The sequence below is a fragment of the Dermacentor silvarum genome, chromosome 1 (genome assembly GCF_013339745.2).
Source record: "Dermacentor silvarum isolate Dsil-2018 chromosome 1, BIME_Dsil_1.4, whole genome shotgun sequence".
Taxonomy (NCBI): domain Eukaryota; kingdom Metazoa; phylum Arthropoda; class Arachnida; order Ixodida; family Ixodidae; genus Dermacentor; species Dermacentor silvarum.
In genome coordinates, this window is record NC_051154.1 from 21,804,162 (window position 1) to 21,820,827 (window position 16,666).

The 16,666-nt window shown below is 46.4% G+C and overlaps 1 protein-coding gene across 3 annotated transcripts in view; it reads right to left on the reverse strand.

The window, feature by feature from the left end:
• Positions 1-16,666, reverse strand: part of LOC119464887 (coiled-coil domain-containing protein 186) — an 86,328-nt gene that overhangs the window by 43,242 nt on the left and 26,420 nt on the right. For all 3 annotated transcript variants that reach the window (XM_049665472.1, XM_037725765.2, XM_049665467.1), the window contains exon 8: positions 11,653-11,795. In XM_049665472.1, coding sequence (XP_049521429.1) covers positions 11,653-11,795 — 143 coding nt within the window. The remainder of the gene's footprint in view (positions 1-11,652; positions 11,796-16,666) is intronic.

Below are 16,666 nucleotides of genomic sequence, written 5' to 3' on the forward strand. Positions count from 1 at the left end.
GCACCGAAGGGCATGAATGACATTTCATCCCGCCAGGTTTGTCAGGGCAGCATTCTTTGTCTAAAACAGCTGACGGGCACAACTGTGCTAAATGCCAGTCGTAACAGGTGGCTCACCAATAGCTGTGACTAGGGTTCTGTCTTTCGAGAGAGTATTTATTTTGGGGCAAAATTAGAGGGTGTTTTTTGGTGTTTATTTTTCAGTAGAGATAGGATTTTATCAGAGCATCTTTTCTTATCAAAGTTTCTTTTTTTTTTTAACTTACAGTCAGCAGTTACGGCAGCAGAACAGCTTGTCACTGTTAAAGGGTCCCTGAACCAGTTTGGGCAAATTTTGTAGATACGTAGGGTACAGCTACAGTAAAACATTTGTGTCATAAATTAAGTAGAGCATCTCATATTAAGAGAGCTACGGTCAATTACAAGTTACTCTTCCCCCTAGCCATGCTTTTTCTCAAGTCATTTGCTGAGCAAGCAGGGCTAAGCTCCGCCTTAACTGGCTCTGCGTCATGAGGTGACGTTGTGTCATCTACTTCCAGTGTCAGCACACAAAGCCACTCCAACCTCTCCACTATCGGCCTGACTACCAGTACCCAGTGAGAGTTATCCAAGCAGAGTGCGTTGCAAGCGTTCTGTCGCAGCACCGAGTGTGTCCGGCATTCCAGTGAACACAGGCGAGCTGGGCGTCTTGACGAATGGTCAGAGGTGTAAACTAAAGCCCCTCCCCATATTACTACCACTGCGATGAAGGAGCTTTAGCGTAAATGTGAGTGGCCTGCATGGTGCAGCCACCTGGTGGCGCAGAGCTTAATCAGCCAAACCCAGAGCTAATATTACTGTAGCCAAGTGTAAAACATTTTAAACATTTAAAAAGACAAAGTATTCATGATTACGCTGCTGCCGAAAATTTACACCAGCAGCAAAGTAGAATACACATGGTCACTGCTATATTCGCTCTGTGTTAGTCTGGTTGAGCTCTGTGCCACCAGGTGGCTGTACCCTGCATGCCGCTCACGTTTGTGCCTCCGTCCAACTGGCAAAACGCTTAGTCCACCTGCGTTTACTGGAATACCGGACATGCTAAAACTCTCTATTGTAGTATTCCTCTAGTGAAATGACGGCCGCAAATGCGTAGATCCTGGCGCCGACCGGATACCGACAGCCTAATGCGCTGCAGCCCCTCCACTCGCCTGTTGCCTTGCAGAGTGACACTATGTCATAGCTTGACATTTCACCATTTGCTAGATTTGCATCCCACAACGCAACAAGGGCGATTAATGGTCCCAGTGAAAAGGAACCTAGAGACCAACACTGACTGCACAGCTTGCGTCAACACGGAGCACATTGTAACAAAGCAGACGACACTTGCTCTATGCCGGAAGTGCTTGAGTGTAGTGATCAATTGTCATTGTGTATTCACTTTCTGTTACTTTTTTTAATAGAAACAAATTACCAACATTCCAACTATTATGAACAACATTTGGTCACCATAAAGTTGCAAAAATTATCAATGATGCAACCTCGATAGCCAATCAGATAGCTCGCCCAACTGACGTCAACTGGGCTAACTATGTCTATTGTAAGGGGGTGGGTGAAAACTCAGGGGAGCCGTGCCGCTGTGATAGGCAGCGATGCACATTTTTGAAACCTTATAACAAATTACATGCTTTACGCAGACTGCTTAAATGCATCACTTAATGATCACATGGACCTACCCTAACGACTCAGTATGTTTGTACAAAATCGTCAAAATCGTTTTAGACCACATGTATGCTTGCCGAGGTGCGTAAGATTGTGTCTATGTGCGTCGGCGGACGGCGTGCGACAGCTTGTGCGCAGCAAAGCACATGAAGCGTGGACAACTGCACCAGTCAGACAGGGGCACTAACGCTGGCTCACGTCGCCACATGCCTGGAGCCACGTCACCCAGAGGTCAGAGAACGCGATTGTCCGAGCATCACGGAACCTTGCAGTGGCGGCAGCATCTACGCAGCTACTACATGCATGGCTGGGGTGGAGTACGCGTGCGTGCTCTTTCAAAGCGCATGTATGTTCCAGTCCAGCTTTCTCCTGCACCTGACGGATAGTAGCCAAATCCAGACTATGCATTTTGAAGCCCGAAGCAATGTCTGTCAAGGCGTTTTGCCAGGAGTGAGTGCGCGCTGGAGAGCATCCCTTGTAGATGCTAACCGTCATTCCTCATGAGGCACAGAAGCACCTAGGAGTGAACTAGCACACGCTGACAAGCATAAGTATGGTCTGTTTTTTTTTTTTCCAGCTTACTGCAACATATGCGTGCATATTCACCAATGTTGCAATAGCCTGTTGTGGCATGCTATTTTTTTGTTTGTACCTCCTGCACTCTCAATGATATAGGGATAACAGCCAATCGTGAGCAAGGAGCTTGCAATATATATTTTACAGTAGGTGCTGCTGGAGCTGCAGGGTGCGTTTGGCTTGGCTTCATTACATTGGCTAAGGTAACTAGCATCACAGAAAATAGAAGTGGATGAGAAGACATCTGCACGCAAAGTACACGGCCAACACAGCCTTTACAGTGAAGCTGTTAGCCTCTAGTTGGCCGGGATTTTTCGTGGGCTCGCGCTCACCCAAAAACAGTACCGTCACCTAGCGGCCGCGGCCCCTCAGACAGATCTAAAACGGCAGCTGGAAAAGGAATAACGCACTTGCGCTTGGCAAAGGGCCTAGGAGAATGAGGACGTATGCTACACTTCCGCACAGTGCGTGCGTGTGCGACGTACATGCGTACACAATGTATCTGTCCTTGATGTGTGGACGCTCTCCCCGTTTCATCTGTCACACAGCATGTGCTGCGCCCGTAATCAACATTATGGCAAACACTGTCCAAAAACAGTACCGCCACCTAGCAGCCGCGGTCACTCAGACAGACCTCAAATGGCAGCTGGAAAAGGGCTTTGTCTTTTAGTTTCAGCATAACAGAAATATGTTTTCTCGTATATTCATGTCTGGAGCTTATGAGTAAGTCGTAATTTACGAATTGTCTGACGCAACTGACACTGAAAAATTCAATTAGTTCAATAAAGCACTTGCACTTGGTGGAGGGCCTATAACAATGAGGATGTATGCTGCACTTACGCACACATGTGCGCGTGCTCACAAACTATATTACTTTAATGCATATAAATCCAGGCTCCTGTATGTACATGTTCCTCCACACTGGATCTCGTCACATGGTTTCAAATTGACTTCATGGTGCAGAGTCAAGGCGTTACCTAGACTATGTCATACAGGACAGCACTGATTACTACTGATTAGCAAACTGTTGCTGCAACTATCTATGCTATGAAAATGGAATGAAGAATAACTGCACTGAATGGTGGCACGGCTGACAATAATATGACGGTGTCAACCAAACCCACGCATGCTATTGACTAGTGGCTGGCAGCAGTTCATGTCAACGCCAATAAAGTTGCGAGCAATATCCTTGCATAAATAAATTACACCTTTGAACTTTGGCAGAATGGCACATTTAGCAACTTGTATGATGTGCCATAGGGGTAATTGGAGATCGCAGGGAGAGGCCTTCGTCCTGCAGTGGACATATAGACCTACACCATGTTTGTAAACAGCGGTAGGCACTGTCGATATATTCTAGGCCCTATAGTGACGTCGCGTAGGCTTCGCAGACGTTCGCCGCCCCCGCTAGCACGCGCGGATGGCGCATGTTTTTTTTTAGGGAGGTGGGGATGGGGGGTGCTAAAACCACGATTTCATTATGAAGCACACGGTAATGGGGGCGCCGCATTAATTTTGATTACATCAGGTTCTCTAATGTGCACCCAGTGCACGTTCTTGCATTTCACCCCCATCAAGATATGGCCGAACGAGACGCTAGGCCTAGCTCGCTGACCACTGCAGTGATGGCCGACAGCGCTTGCGACCTGGCCTGCAGCTCATCATAGTGCGCTTATTTTTGACAACACGATTAACGTGGGCTTATATGAATTGGTTTTATCGGTGTCGCTGGTGCAAATATCAAATGAAACGTAGTACTTGCAAGCCAGCCGAGCCACCTCGTTGCTCCTGATCGAGCCACTGGTTTAGTACTGGGCGCTGCTTTACGAAACACGCGCAAATTCGAGATAGTTTTTCTATTAAGAACTATTTCATGTTAAAAACAAGCTGTAGCCGATTTCTACATCGCCATGAGCGGCGATAGAAGCAATCGCCTCAGTGATGGGACCGGCGAGGTTATGGCCCTACGGCGCCGCCGCCTGTGTAGGCACGCGCAATCTGAGCTGTTGGCCGCGGCCGTCTGATCGCTCCAACTCTGTACTAACACTGTACATTTTATCTCGCGCTCGAAATTGACACGTTTAGGCGCCCCATCCACACTGCAATTAACGCAGCTGTGATCGTGCTGCCTGTGTATGTGAACATGTGATAGGATATCTACACTGCAGGTGGCTCAATTCTTTGAGATGAAAATAAATTTGAATGCGACGTGCTTTGTGGGGCATTTGCTCGCTCAACCTACATTCAAGGCTAATCCTAATCTAGCTTTCCCACAGTGTGGCAAGAAATTGTAATGACACGCTAATAACGATCCTAAGATGATACGTTGGCTAATGCACGCCACTCAAAATAAAAGAGAAGCTTAACGGTTACGAAATGTTTTGCGCATAATGGATGATCTGGTATCAGAATCCAACCTTTATTTACTTTTTACCGCGGCGGCCCATTGCTTGCGACGGTTTTCATCAACAGGAAACCTAAGAAAACGTTAGCCTCGTGTGTATTTTGACACAACTCAGCTCGTCGACAAACTGCGTTTCCTTCGTTGTAAAATCATAGAATAAAGACCTCACAGATGGAACCGTACAACCACCCGCGAAACCCAGCGGCTGATGTGGTAGGCGCGACACGGGCGGCGGCTCGGCGGAGGAGTGCCTACGAAGTAAGACTAAATTCCGACGACAGCGCCACCGCATTTTCGTGACGTAGCGCCGTGGTGTAGGTGTATAGGCTGATGATGATGATGATGTGCCATAAAGCATAAATACAAAAATGAAATTCACTTCAGTTTCCCTTTAAGCAGCTGCTGGAGAGAAAATGCATCAGAGTGTTGCCGTAATAGGAGGTTTTCAGTCAATTGCTAAATAAGTATGTTGAGGAAGATAGCTCCTATTATTAGTCCTTTAACCAAAAAAAGAAGGTCCCACAGGATTTCATGTAACACAGTGCAGGAGATAAATTCACAAAGATCTCTGACATGCTATCACACACATTATCATGACAGCCACAGTCAGCCTTTACCACTCAACCATAAGTGACAGCAACCCCTTATTGTAAAGAAAAGCTGCTTTGTTGTAAAAGGGATCCATTGCAAAGTTCTTTTTGGCTTCCAACAAGTGGGCCAAACAGCAAGATGTTGACTCCTGTGAACTGCTTCCTTCAAATAAAGAAGATCTGGGAACCAAGCAGTAGAAGAATCCCTCTGAATGGTTCTTGCCTACATTAGATGGTCTGAGGATGCCACAACACACCATATGTAATGATGGTTGTTGTCTTTGATCTAAATAAGTGAACAGCGACTGCCAACAACCTCTCCATTGCTTATGCAACTCTAGGTGAACCTAGAAGAAGGTGGGGAACCGACGGGCCCGATTTTTGTTAGTCACAACATTATGAAGCCAACAGAAACTGCAGCCAAGGAAAAAAAAAAAAAAAGCATAGGAGAAATGACTTGTTGTTTTAATCGAAATGTAGAAATCATAAGGTAAAGGGAAATGAATCTGAATGAAAAAGAAACAACCTGCCGCTGGTGGGAGCTGAATACACAACCTCCGCATTACTAGGTGAACCTAGTTGCATAACAGGACTTGCTCTTTTGGCGTTGATACTGAGATCTCAGCCTCTTTCCACCAAAAGAGTATGTCAGGATGGGTGTAAGTTTGCAAAATGAGGGGTGCTGGTTATTTATGTGGTGGGAGCACAGTGCGCACGTTGGTGCAACTTATTCATACTCTAGCAGGATGTACTCTAGTGGAGCCAATAAGAAGTCTGCGTTGATGTGCACTAAGGCAGTTAGAAAAACGTTTTGGGCCCAGATATACCTTCAGAAAGTACAAAAATTCAGCCACGTCGATCTTGCTACTACAGTGGACTCTCGTTAAGACGAACTCGGTTAAGAAGAATTCTCGCTTATGACGAACAACATGGTATCGATTGTTTGGTTTTTCATAGACTCAATGCAAAAAAAATCCGCTTAAGAACCATCTCAGACGCACTCTTCGGTTAAGATGAACTTTCAAACTGACCGCCGCCGCCTCGTGACCCTGCGCAGGCTTGGTAGGGCATTCATGCGACAAGCGGGAAAGGGAAAATAACAAAAGGAACTTCCCCTGACAGAACGGCACGCGAGAGAAGCGAGAAAAAGCACCCGCGCATGGGAATGCGGAGCCAGCAGTAAAGCAAACAAAACCACAACAAAAGGAGCCAAGAGAGAGAGCGAGGGGGAATCTCCACCGGGCCGACCGGTTTGGAGCCGTCGTTGCCGCGATCCGCATGCTTCGCTCGAAGGCGTGCGCGCGTCGCACATCGCGGGCAGAGAGAAAAACCGCGAGAGGAGGAAAGGAGAAAAACAAGGCAAAAAAAAAAGCGGAGTGACTGCTGTCTACATGAGCATGTGGACTCACTCTACAACGCGCGGACCACGTGACCACCGCGGCCACCGCACCGTGCCACCGCCGCGCCCCGTCCATCCCGTCCTTCGTTCCCTCATTCTCTTTGTTGCCTCGACAGCGATCGGCTGCGAACTGTGTCTCGCTCGCACGCTTTCTTTTCTTTGCCTCGTTGCAAGGGCTAGTATGTCTGCTAGGGCAAGTGTTCAGCGCAAGCCCATCACGCTTGCAAAGAAGGCCGAGATATTGTCTGATGTAAAAGCCGGCAAAGCCTCGAAAACTGAGATTGCACGGAAGTATGGAATTGCAAAGAGCACGTTGGCAGGAATCAATAAGAACGAGGCACGAGTAACCGCCGCGTTCAACGATGGCGAGTTTGCGCCGAAACGGAAGAAGATGCGGACTGCGGCAAACAAGGGTTTAGAAGATGTTCTCCTGGCTTGGATCCAGCGAGCTAGAAGTGCAAATCTGCCTGTCAACGGTGTTGTACTGAAAGCAAAGGCAGAAGAAGTTGCCCTCCGGATGAACTTAAAATTCTCGTGTAGTGATGGGTGGCTTGACCGTTTCCGCAAAAGGCACGGGCTGGTTTTTCGGTCGATCGTCGGTGAGTCCGCCGCCGTTGATGAAGCGACATGCAACGACTGGAGGCTAACGAAGCTCAAGGATCTTCTACGGGAATATAACCCCAGGGACATCTACAACGTGGACGAGACTGCCGTTTTTTATCAGATGCTCCCGCAGAAGACGCTCGCGCTTGCTGGTGACAGCTGCACAGGGGGCAAGCACAGCAAAGTCAGGATTACCGTCCTCGTTGGCGCCAACATGACCGGAACTGACAAACTGAAGCTTTTTGTTATTGGCAAGTCGAAGTCCCCGCGTTGCTTCAAGAATATCAAAACGCTTCCGGTGACGTACACGGCCAACGCCAAGTCGTGGATGACTCGGTCACTGTTTGAGCAGTGGCTGCGGGATATGGACCGCCGTTTCGTAAAAGAAAAAAGGCGTGTCCTGTTTCTTGTCGACAACTGCCCTGGTCATGGGCAAGTCGCCGGACTTGAAGCCATTCGTGTGGAGTTTCTGCCCGCGAATACAACGGCGAAGCTCCAGCCCATGGACCAGGGAGTGATCAGCAGTCTCAAGAGGCACTACCGCCGATCACTTCTCCAAAGGATGTTGCTCTGCTTGGAGAGCAATAAGCAGTACGTGGTGGACCTTCTGGCTGCTGTGCATTTGCTGAGCAATGCATGGAGCCAAGTAACTGAAGCGACAATTGCGAATTCATTCCGCCATGCGGGATTTGTCGCTCCAGACAGTGGCGCACCGACGGGGGGTGATTCGGGGGTTGTAACCCCCCCCTGAGGCCGACTTAACCCCCCCTTTTGTTTAACCCCTTTTCTTTCCTTACGCATTTGAGTACTGCAACTAAGATGTAAGACGCGCAATCGTTTGCACACTCGCAAAAAGCGCATTTTTTTGACAATTTCCCGTGAAGAAATCGAAATTAGTGCTGTTTAGATGGTATTGGCAAACTGTCAACCCCCCCCTGGCAGAGATCCTGGGTGCGCTACTGGCTCCAGACGATGACAGCGCACCTGACAGTCCAACCCAGGATTGCGGCAGTGACAACGAGGAGGAGGCTGCATTGCTTTCTTCACTAGGGAGCAAAGGCGTCGTCGTGGACATGAGCACCTACGTCAGCGTCGACGAGGACGTGGAAACGTGTAGGGCGGACACAATTGACTCCATCATCGAAGAAGTGCTTGAGGTGTCTTCTGAAGGCTGCTCTGATGACGACGAGGTCGATGCTAATCCAAGGCCCGTGCCTGTGTCCTGCGAGGCAGCAGATGCCTACTTGAACTCGCTGGTGATTTTTTTTCAGCAGCACGAGGGTACAGAAGGATTTTTAAAGTCCTTAGGGGAAATGGCATCGTTTGTGTCTGCTCGCCAATTTGCCACGAAGCGGCAAGCATCCATCACGGACTGGCTGAAGCCCAGCAACAGTTCAAATTGAGGGTGGTTTTCAGTAAGGTGAGCTCGAATAAATGTTTTTTGTTATTTTCTCCTGTTGTAAGTCTCCTTCATTTACCGTGTTGAAGTAGGATGTTTAGGTGCATGTGGTTATGTTGCCATTTATTTTTTCGAGGCCACTTCGGTTGAGACAACTTCTGATAAAACGAACAAATTTTCACGGTCCCTTTGAGTTCGTCTTAACGGGAGTTCACTGTATATGCACTGTGGATTTGATGTTAAGTTCAAAGAGCCACAATACTCATTTGTAAGAAAAATCTTAGCAATGTATAATCACAGGCTAAAAAAAAGTGCATGTAAACCACAAGAGTACCATACGTGTGGAGACTTGCTGCTATTTCTTGCATAGCCCACAGGGGTCATGAGAAAACCATAAAACATAAGCTCAAGCAAAACTACCTTGAGCTTTTTATGCTGTGTAGCACATAAAAATGATGAGGTCATGAATAGAATTTTCTGCCACCCTTTCTGAGCATTCTGAGTATGTTCAGCAAGCCTACATATCCTTCCAAAATGCAGTTAGCTATAAAAGCTGATAAGTGGAATTATGGTAATGGGCGAGGATGGCGCAAGGGTACATTAGGAACATGAGCGAAAAAGATGTTACATGGTGGGCCACAAACCAAGTAGAGTCAAACCTTGTTAATTCGAACTCCAAGTGGGCTCGAACATTCTTTGAATAGAGTTCTAACAAAAGAGGGCCCCTTTGACTACTGTGCTTGATAATGTGCATGGTACAGCGTCATAATACAGTCTCCAACAGGTAATTCAGATTCAGTGGGGAGCATCTAACGAATAAACGAATTACGAAATTATCGAATTTGACAGAAAGTAAGTCTCATCCAATAGAATTAGGGCAACACTTGACTTCAGTCAATCAAGAGAACAGGCTGGCTTCAGGAAGGGATATTCTACGATGGATCATATCCATGTCATCAATCAGGTAATCGCAAAATCTGCAAAGTACAGTCAACCTTTCTATATGGCTTTCATAGATTATCAAAAGGCATTTGATTCAGTAGAGATACTGGCAGTCATAGAGGCATTGCGTAATCAAGGAGTACAGGAGGCATATGTGAATATCTTGGCAAATATCTACAAGGATTCCACAGCTACCTTGGTTCTCCACAAAAAAAGTAGAAAGTTACCTATCAAGAAAGGGGTCAAGCAAGGAGACACAATCTCTCCAATGCTATTCACTGCTGCTTAGAAGTATTCAAGCTCTTAGACTGAGAAGGCTTAGGAGTGAGGATCAACGGCGAATATCTCGGCAACCTTCGGTTTGCAGATGACATTATCCTGTTCAGCAACAATGGAAACGAATTACAACAAATGATTGAGGACCTTAATCGAGAAAGTGTGAGAGTGGGGTTGAAGCTTAATATGCAGAAGACAAAGATAATGTTCCATGTCCTGGCAAGGGAACAAGAATTCAGGATTGCCAGTCAGCCTCTAGAGTCTGTAAAGCAGTATGTTTATCTAGGTCAATTACTTGTCAATTACTATCTAGGTCAAATGTTTATCTAGGTCAAATTTACAGAAGAATAAAATTGGGCTAGAGTGTATACGGCAGGCATTGCCAAATCCTGACTGGGAGCTTACCATTGTCATTGGAAAGAACAGTGTACAATCATTGCATTCTACCGGTGCTAATGTATGGGGCAGAAACTTGGAGGTTAACAAAGAAGCTCGAAAACAAATTAAGGACTGCAGAAAGAGCGATGAAGCGAAAAATGTTAGGCTTAACGTTAAGGGACAGGAAGAGAGTGGTGTGGATCAGAGAGCAAACGGGGATAGCCGATATTCTAATTGACATAAAGAGAAAAAATGAAGCTGGGCAGGCCATGTAATGCGTAGGATGGATAACCGGTGGACCATTAGAGTTACAGAATGGATACCAAGAGAAGGGAAGCGCAGTCGAGGACGACAGAAAACAATGTGGGGTGATGAAGTTAGGAAATTTGCAGGCGCAAGTTGGAATCAGCTAGCGCAAGACAAGAGTAATTGGAGATCGCAGGGAGAGGCCTTCGTCCTGCAGTGGACATAAACATAGGATTATGTATCACTGAGTGAGTGCAGCTAATATGAGCTGGAAATGCAGAGAGAAGGATAATCGCACTGGTGTGTCCCATGGACTGCATGCCCCTAGCAGATGGCGCCACAGCATTTAGTGTTGGTCATTCATTGGGGATGCATAACGCCGATGTAGAACGCACCTTATTCTTCACTACATCATTATTTTACTTCATCTGCTGAAGCACAGTACGTGATGACAGTATGCTAAAATGTTGATTACGCAGCACTTTGGTTCCACGGAGAGGTTCCTTTTGGCCTACATACAGGAAATGTTAAACCAAAGTAAAATTAAATGCCATCAAAATCTGAGGTTACTGTGAAAGCATTGCGGAAGTCATGCAAGTAGAGCCTTGGTACCACCTCTGCACTTTAGCAAGTAAACAGCACAAAAAATAATGCAAGAACACAACACGGTATAATGATCAGGGATCATGATGCTGTTCATGATCTACATGAACTGATATACAAGCAAGTCAAGCTAAATACAATGCACTTTTGCATTTCAAGATTTTCCGGTCTATGATGCCATGATTCTCTTTATATATGATGTTTTGGTGAAACAGCATATTAATGACTAATAACGGAGTGATGAGACTTCACATTTTTAGGTACTATTATGCATAAATGTTTCCATTATTGTTTTTCTACTCGAACTGCATTTTTTTTTATCAATGGTACATTATGAAACCAAGTATCAGCATGTCTTAATCTTAATAATGCATTTGCAATGTTCATAAGAATTTATTATTGTAATTTATTCCAGACATCTGCACAGCTCAAAGGTGCAAACTTCAATTTAAAACTACAGGGAGTTAATGAACCTGGTCTAGTAAAGGACACCAAAGGACATTGCAGCAAATACGAAAACAAGCAAAAAGGCTTACCTCTCCAGCTGAAGCTCTACATTCCTCTTTTCATCAAGTTTCCCATTCAGGTCAACAATCTCTTGTTTTAGCGAGTTGAGCTTTTCCTTGAGCTTGCTCAATGTCTGCTCGTATTCAAGGCGTTCCTTCTCGAGGTTGTGTATCTGCATGCAAATGTGTACAAAGTATGGCTTTCATGCTAGTCCATCTTGTCCACTTTTATGCAGAGAACATTGTAGTTAGTGGGGCAATAAAAAAAATGACTCGTACTGAAAAATCAAGGAGAGAGAGAGAGAGAGAAAGAACAGTTTTGTTGAAAGTGAAGAACAGTGATAGCAATAGCCTATGCAGATATGCATATACTAATGCATGCGGTGACTTCTGACAACTTCTGAAAAAAAATAAAAATTGTTAGGTTTATCACTAGAGACAACAATGCATAATGTGACATTAACTGTCAGCTTCACAAGCCCCAGCCAGTGCCCATACTTCAATACGGAGGGAAATATTTGGTCATATTTGGCCCTTGCGCCATAAAACCCCATATATAATCAAAACGTTTCTTATCTGAAACTTGATGTGTCAAAACTGGGTAATTTGAACAAAATATAACAAGGAGTAAAAAAAATAAAAAGCGCAACCAAGCATCTTTGTGTCCCCAAATCCCTAAGCCTTACTTGCATTTTTTTGTATACCTTTTGCATTCTTCTGCACGCCAGGCGTTTGCATCCCCTGACTTTGGGTGCAGAAAACCTAAACCTCTCCAATATCTCGAAAGAAGATTATGAGCGCTAACCAGCGTATTCAAGAAGAGAACTTTAGTTTTACAATGAAGCAACTTTTAGAAGTAGGAGAAAAGTACAAGTTTGAGGAAAGTTGAAGGAAAGTTTCAAATATTCCACCTAAGGCCCACTTAGGAAACTATCACTTTTCTGAATAAGTAAGAATCATGAGAGGGAGGCTAGAAAAGTTTTAAATCTTCTGTCGTAAATTGAAGCAAAAACAAATGATCGCAACCTCAGCGCAACATCGAAACGAAATGTTGCAGCCTTTAGAAACTGCATAACGAAGCGGAGTAATGTAGGCCAATTTTGTTGTCTGGCCTCAAGTGGCAGCCATCACTATACTGTGGGGATCACTATAGCAGTCATTCTGTTGGCGTGGTGCGTTCCTCGTTAGCCTCTTTAACCTCTAAGTGACTGCATGAGCTTTGCTTCTTGTTTTTTCTATCGTCTTTTAGTGCCTTATATTCGTGCCTGCATTTTGCTTCTTGTTTTTCTTTTCTGACTGCCGGACATCTTATTTGCAGACATTTTTTTAATCATTTGAGCGGCCTTGTGTGTATGCGTTTTTTTTACTACTATTTTCCTTTTTTGAGTGCCTGCATGCGGTGTGTCTTCTCAATGAATAAAAAGAAAGTCAACTTTTCCAAAGAGGCATGCTCTGCACTCATTGACGTGCTGTCAAAATACCAGGATGTCCTAGAAAACAAGACAAATGACGCAGCGTCAATTTCCAGAAAGAAAAAGTAAAAATGAGCTACCAAGTTCAACAGCCAACACAATGTGTGGCCGCGGACATGGCAGCAACTAAAAAAAATACTGGGATAACTTGAAGGAAAAGTCGACGAAGGCAAATGCTGGAGACACGTGGGCACTATTTTTGACAGGTGAGCAGGTACACGACGAGCAGCTGCAGCAACAGCGGTTCGAGCAGGACATGTTTGTCGTTGTTGGGACGCAGGGGGAGCATATCGAGTAGCCATAACACGGCATGCTTTGAAAATCGGTACCTTGTGGTGAACTCCACATCGTTATAGAACTCCATTGGGTTCTGCGGATCCCTCAAAACATTACGCGAGGGCCCCACATACCTGTACGTCTTTGCTGACTTCATCTGCACGGGCAAAAACTCTGCGAACTCAGAAAATGTGTCATTGCAGTCGTCCATTTTGCTTGTGATAAGTATGGGCAATGGTACAGGTAAAGGTAGCTATGAGGCTATGAGGAAAATGTGTCATTGCAGTCGTCCATTTTACTTGTGATAAGTATGAGCAATGGTACAGGTAAAGGTAGCTACTGTATGAGGCTACCTTTGCAGCCACTCAACTTATCAATACTAAAGTGTGACAAAAGTATGACTTAAGAGGAAAGTTGGTTCTTGAAACACCTTAAAAGTTGATCAGTGACTTAAGCAATAAGTATGAGATTTGGTTTGTTAATACGGGAGTAAAGGTTGCGCTATAGGTGCTAACAGTGATCTTTACTATTCATTGTCTTGGAAAAACAAGCTGTTATGCACAAGGACCGAACTGGACGAATGACACACCACACAGAGTGCGAAAGTGTGGCTTTCGCACTCTGCGTGGTGTGTGATTCGTCCAGTTCTGTCCCTGTGCATAAAAAGTGAGTTTTTCCAAGATAATGTATAACCAACTGGCCCCAATGATAGCTCTACTTTACTGTTAAAGTTGCGAGGCATCCAAGCAGGCCATCTGCCTAGCTCATGCACACAAAGAACAAACAAAAAAGCAAGATGAGCAGTGCAGAGGAGAAAGAACACTGAGAACAATGCAGATATACGTATAGTCTCGAGTAAGGGCTGCACCCGTGTATGCGCTGCAACCCCGACTTGGCAGCCTGAAATTTGGAAAAAAGAGAATCCAATCGGAGAAGCAATCGCGTTTGTTGCGCTGATGCACCGTCGCATCAGCAAATTTTCATGCGCAGCATGGCGCTACTAAATGGTGGGGGCTGTGCTTCGACATCTCACGTCCAGGGAACAGCCACGACCAGCTTCTCTGTGTTTCTCCATGGCAGCATGCAAATTGCTGGCGCCATCTTTTCCTTGTGCAGTTAGTTTTCGCAATCAGCTCAGCCCACTCCTGTGACTCATCCATCAGCTTCCAGATACCCACAATGAAAAGGAAGCGTTTGATGGCGTACGCTGGCGAGCACGGCAAGTGAGCAGCTGGCCGCAACTTCCGCGTCGACAAGTCCTTACATTGAAGGCTGAAGCAGAAAGAGAAGCTCTCCGCAACAAACAAATCAAGGAAAGCAGTTAAGTTTCGTCCGTGGTGGTGGGGGTGTCGCGTTCGAGTTCAGGCCATTGCTCTCCCGTCGCTCCTGGTGGCACCCTTGTTGATCCGGGCTCCTAGCCCTCAATCTTCCGTTTGTTGTCAGGCTACACGTTGCATACACGGCTCGCAACAACTCCTCTGTATGTGCAGGTTTATTTACATATGTACATTTCGCCAACAGCTTGCGGAGTCATCGACTCCAGCTCTCTCATCGCTATCCCATCGCTCTCCCTTAAAACATCGCCGAATTCCCCATTTTAAGCCATTCAGTTCACACAAGAATTCTCTTCTCCGCCCCTCGGCATTGTAGGCCGGACAACTCTAACAATCACAAGCAGTTTTACAAGCACACAACTGTCACGAACCAATGGTTATCTCAAATCAGCCCAACAGTTTTCTTTCAGTCACTCCTATTGGTTCACTTCGCTCTTTCCCGTTTTCCTCTGGCCAATCCTTATATTGTAGTTTCACTTCAAAGCAAACACGAACAAATCAAAATAAACAAACCAGTAACAACAAACAGCAACAACAAAGTACACCAACAAAAGCCAGGAAACGAATTTCCCTTCCATTTTGAATCCGCTTGTTACCCGGCCCATGCACTCGAGCAAGCTGCAAACTAGAGGATGCGCCGCGCAATTGCTTGAACACAGGCGGCGGCTTGCTCTATGCGACGAAGACCACCTGAGCGACGCGACTCCCATCTGCCCATTAGCCTCACAAGGAGCGCTGCCGGCGCGTGCCCTTTTATCCTTTGTCCTGCTCCCCCGACACCGTGGGTAGGGGGCGACAACAGTGACGATCGGCAAGTGATGCGTTTGTCGGCACCCGTTTGCCGTGGTTGATGGTTCAAAACATCCTGCACATGTGGTCCATGACCATCGGCTCAGTGGCGCCCGCCACCCCGCTCTAAACGGCCTATCTTGCTAGCCGATAGCGCGCGGCACTCCCCGGGCCTACACACATATGGAAACGTTTCTGCAACGACCTCCTAGTTAGTTTTCATGCATATCTACACACATATGGAAACGTTTCTGTAATACCCCCCTAGTTAGTCTCCATGTATACAAATACAGTAAAAGCTCGATGATACGATCACGGCTAATACGAATTTCCGGATGATAAGAATTTTTCTGTGGTCCCGGCTGAGCCCCATTACTTTGCAACGTGCTAGAGAACGGTTGTTACGAATCGATTTTCAGCCTGCGTCGGTTGATACGAATAAACGCCGCCCCACCGACGGCCGCGAAAGAGAACAGCGCGCAGTCACGCGCTTTCTCTCCTTCTCTTTTGGTGCGGAGGCGCGGCGCCGGACAGTGCGGACTCCGCGACTGGGCGCGAAGAGTTTGAAGCGGTGGCGCTTCAAGAAATAAATGCTTTTTACGTACATGTGCCTGAGTGATTTCACCTCTGACTCTTTAATTTAGCTACAGTCGAATCTCGTTAATTCGAACACGCTTACTTCGAACATACCGCGTACCGACAATGCTCTTAGCAGCGCACCAAATAACGCGGCGGCGCCTCCGACCGGCATTGCTCCGACACCGCCATAGAGCAAAAGCTCAGGAGAGACCCCTCAATGCCGCGCGCGAAGGAACGGGGGAAAAAAAAAAAAAAAGAAGAACCCGCGGCGGAAATGTCTCCCTCTCTCAAATTGCAAGGTCGCCGTTTCTGCATCGCGCCGGAACAAGCGTGTACGTGCCGACTAGAGTGTTCTAAACAACCGTATTCTAGCACACACTAGTGCCGACGTCTCAGCCACGCGGATAAAATGGCAGTGAACCCTTCTCTATTTTCTAGTCACATGTTGACCTTGCACGCTGCGGCAGCAGCGCAGAGGGAAGCAGTGGCGGAGGCACAGTCGGGCCAACGAAACTGCCACGCCCGCAAACGCTCGCTTCCCGATAACGGCAGAAAACGAAACTTCAGGGGGCAGCTAAAATAAGCTGGCGCCAG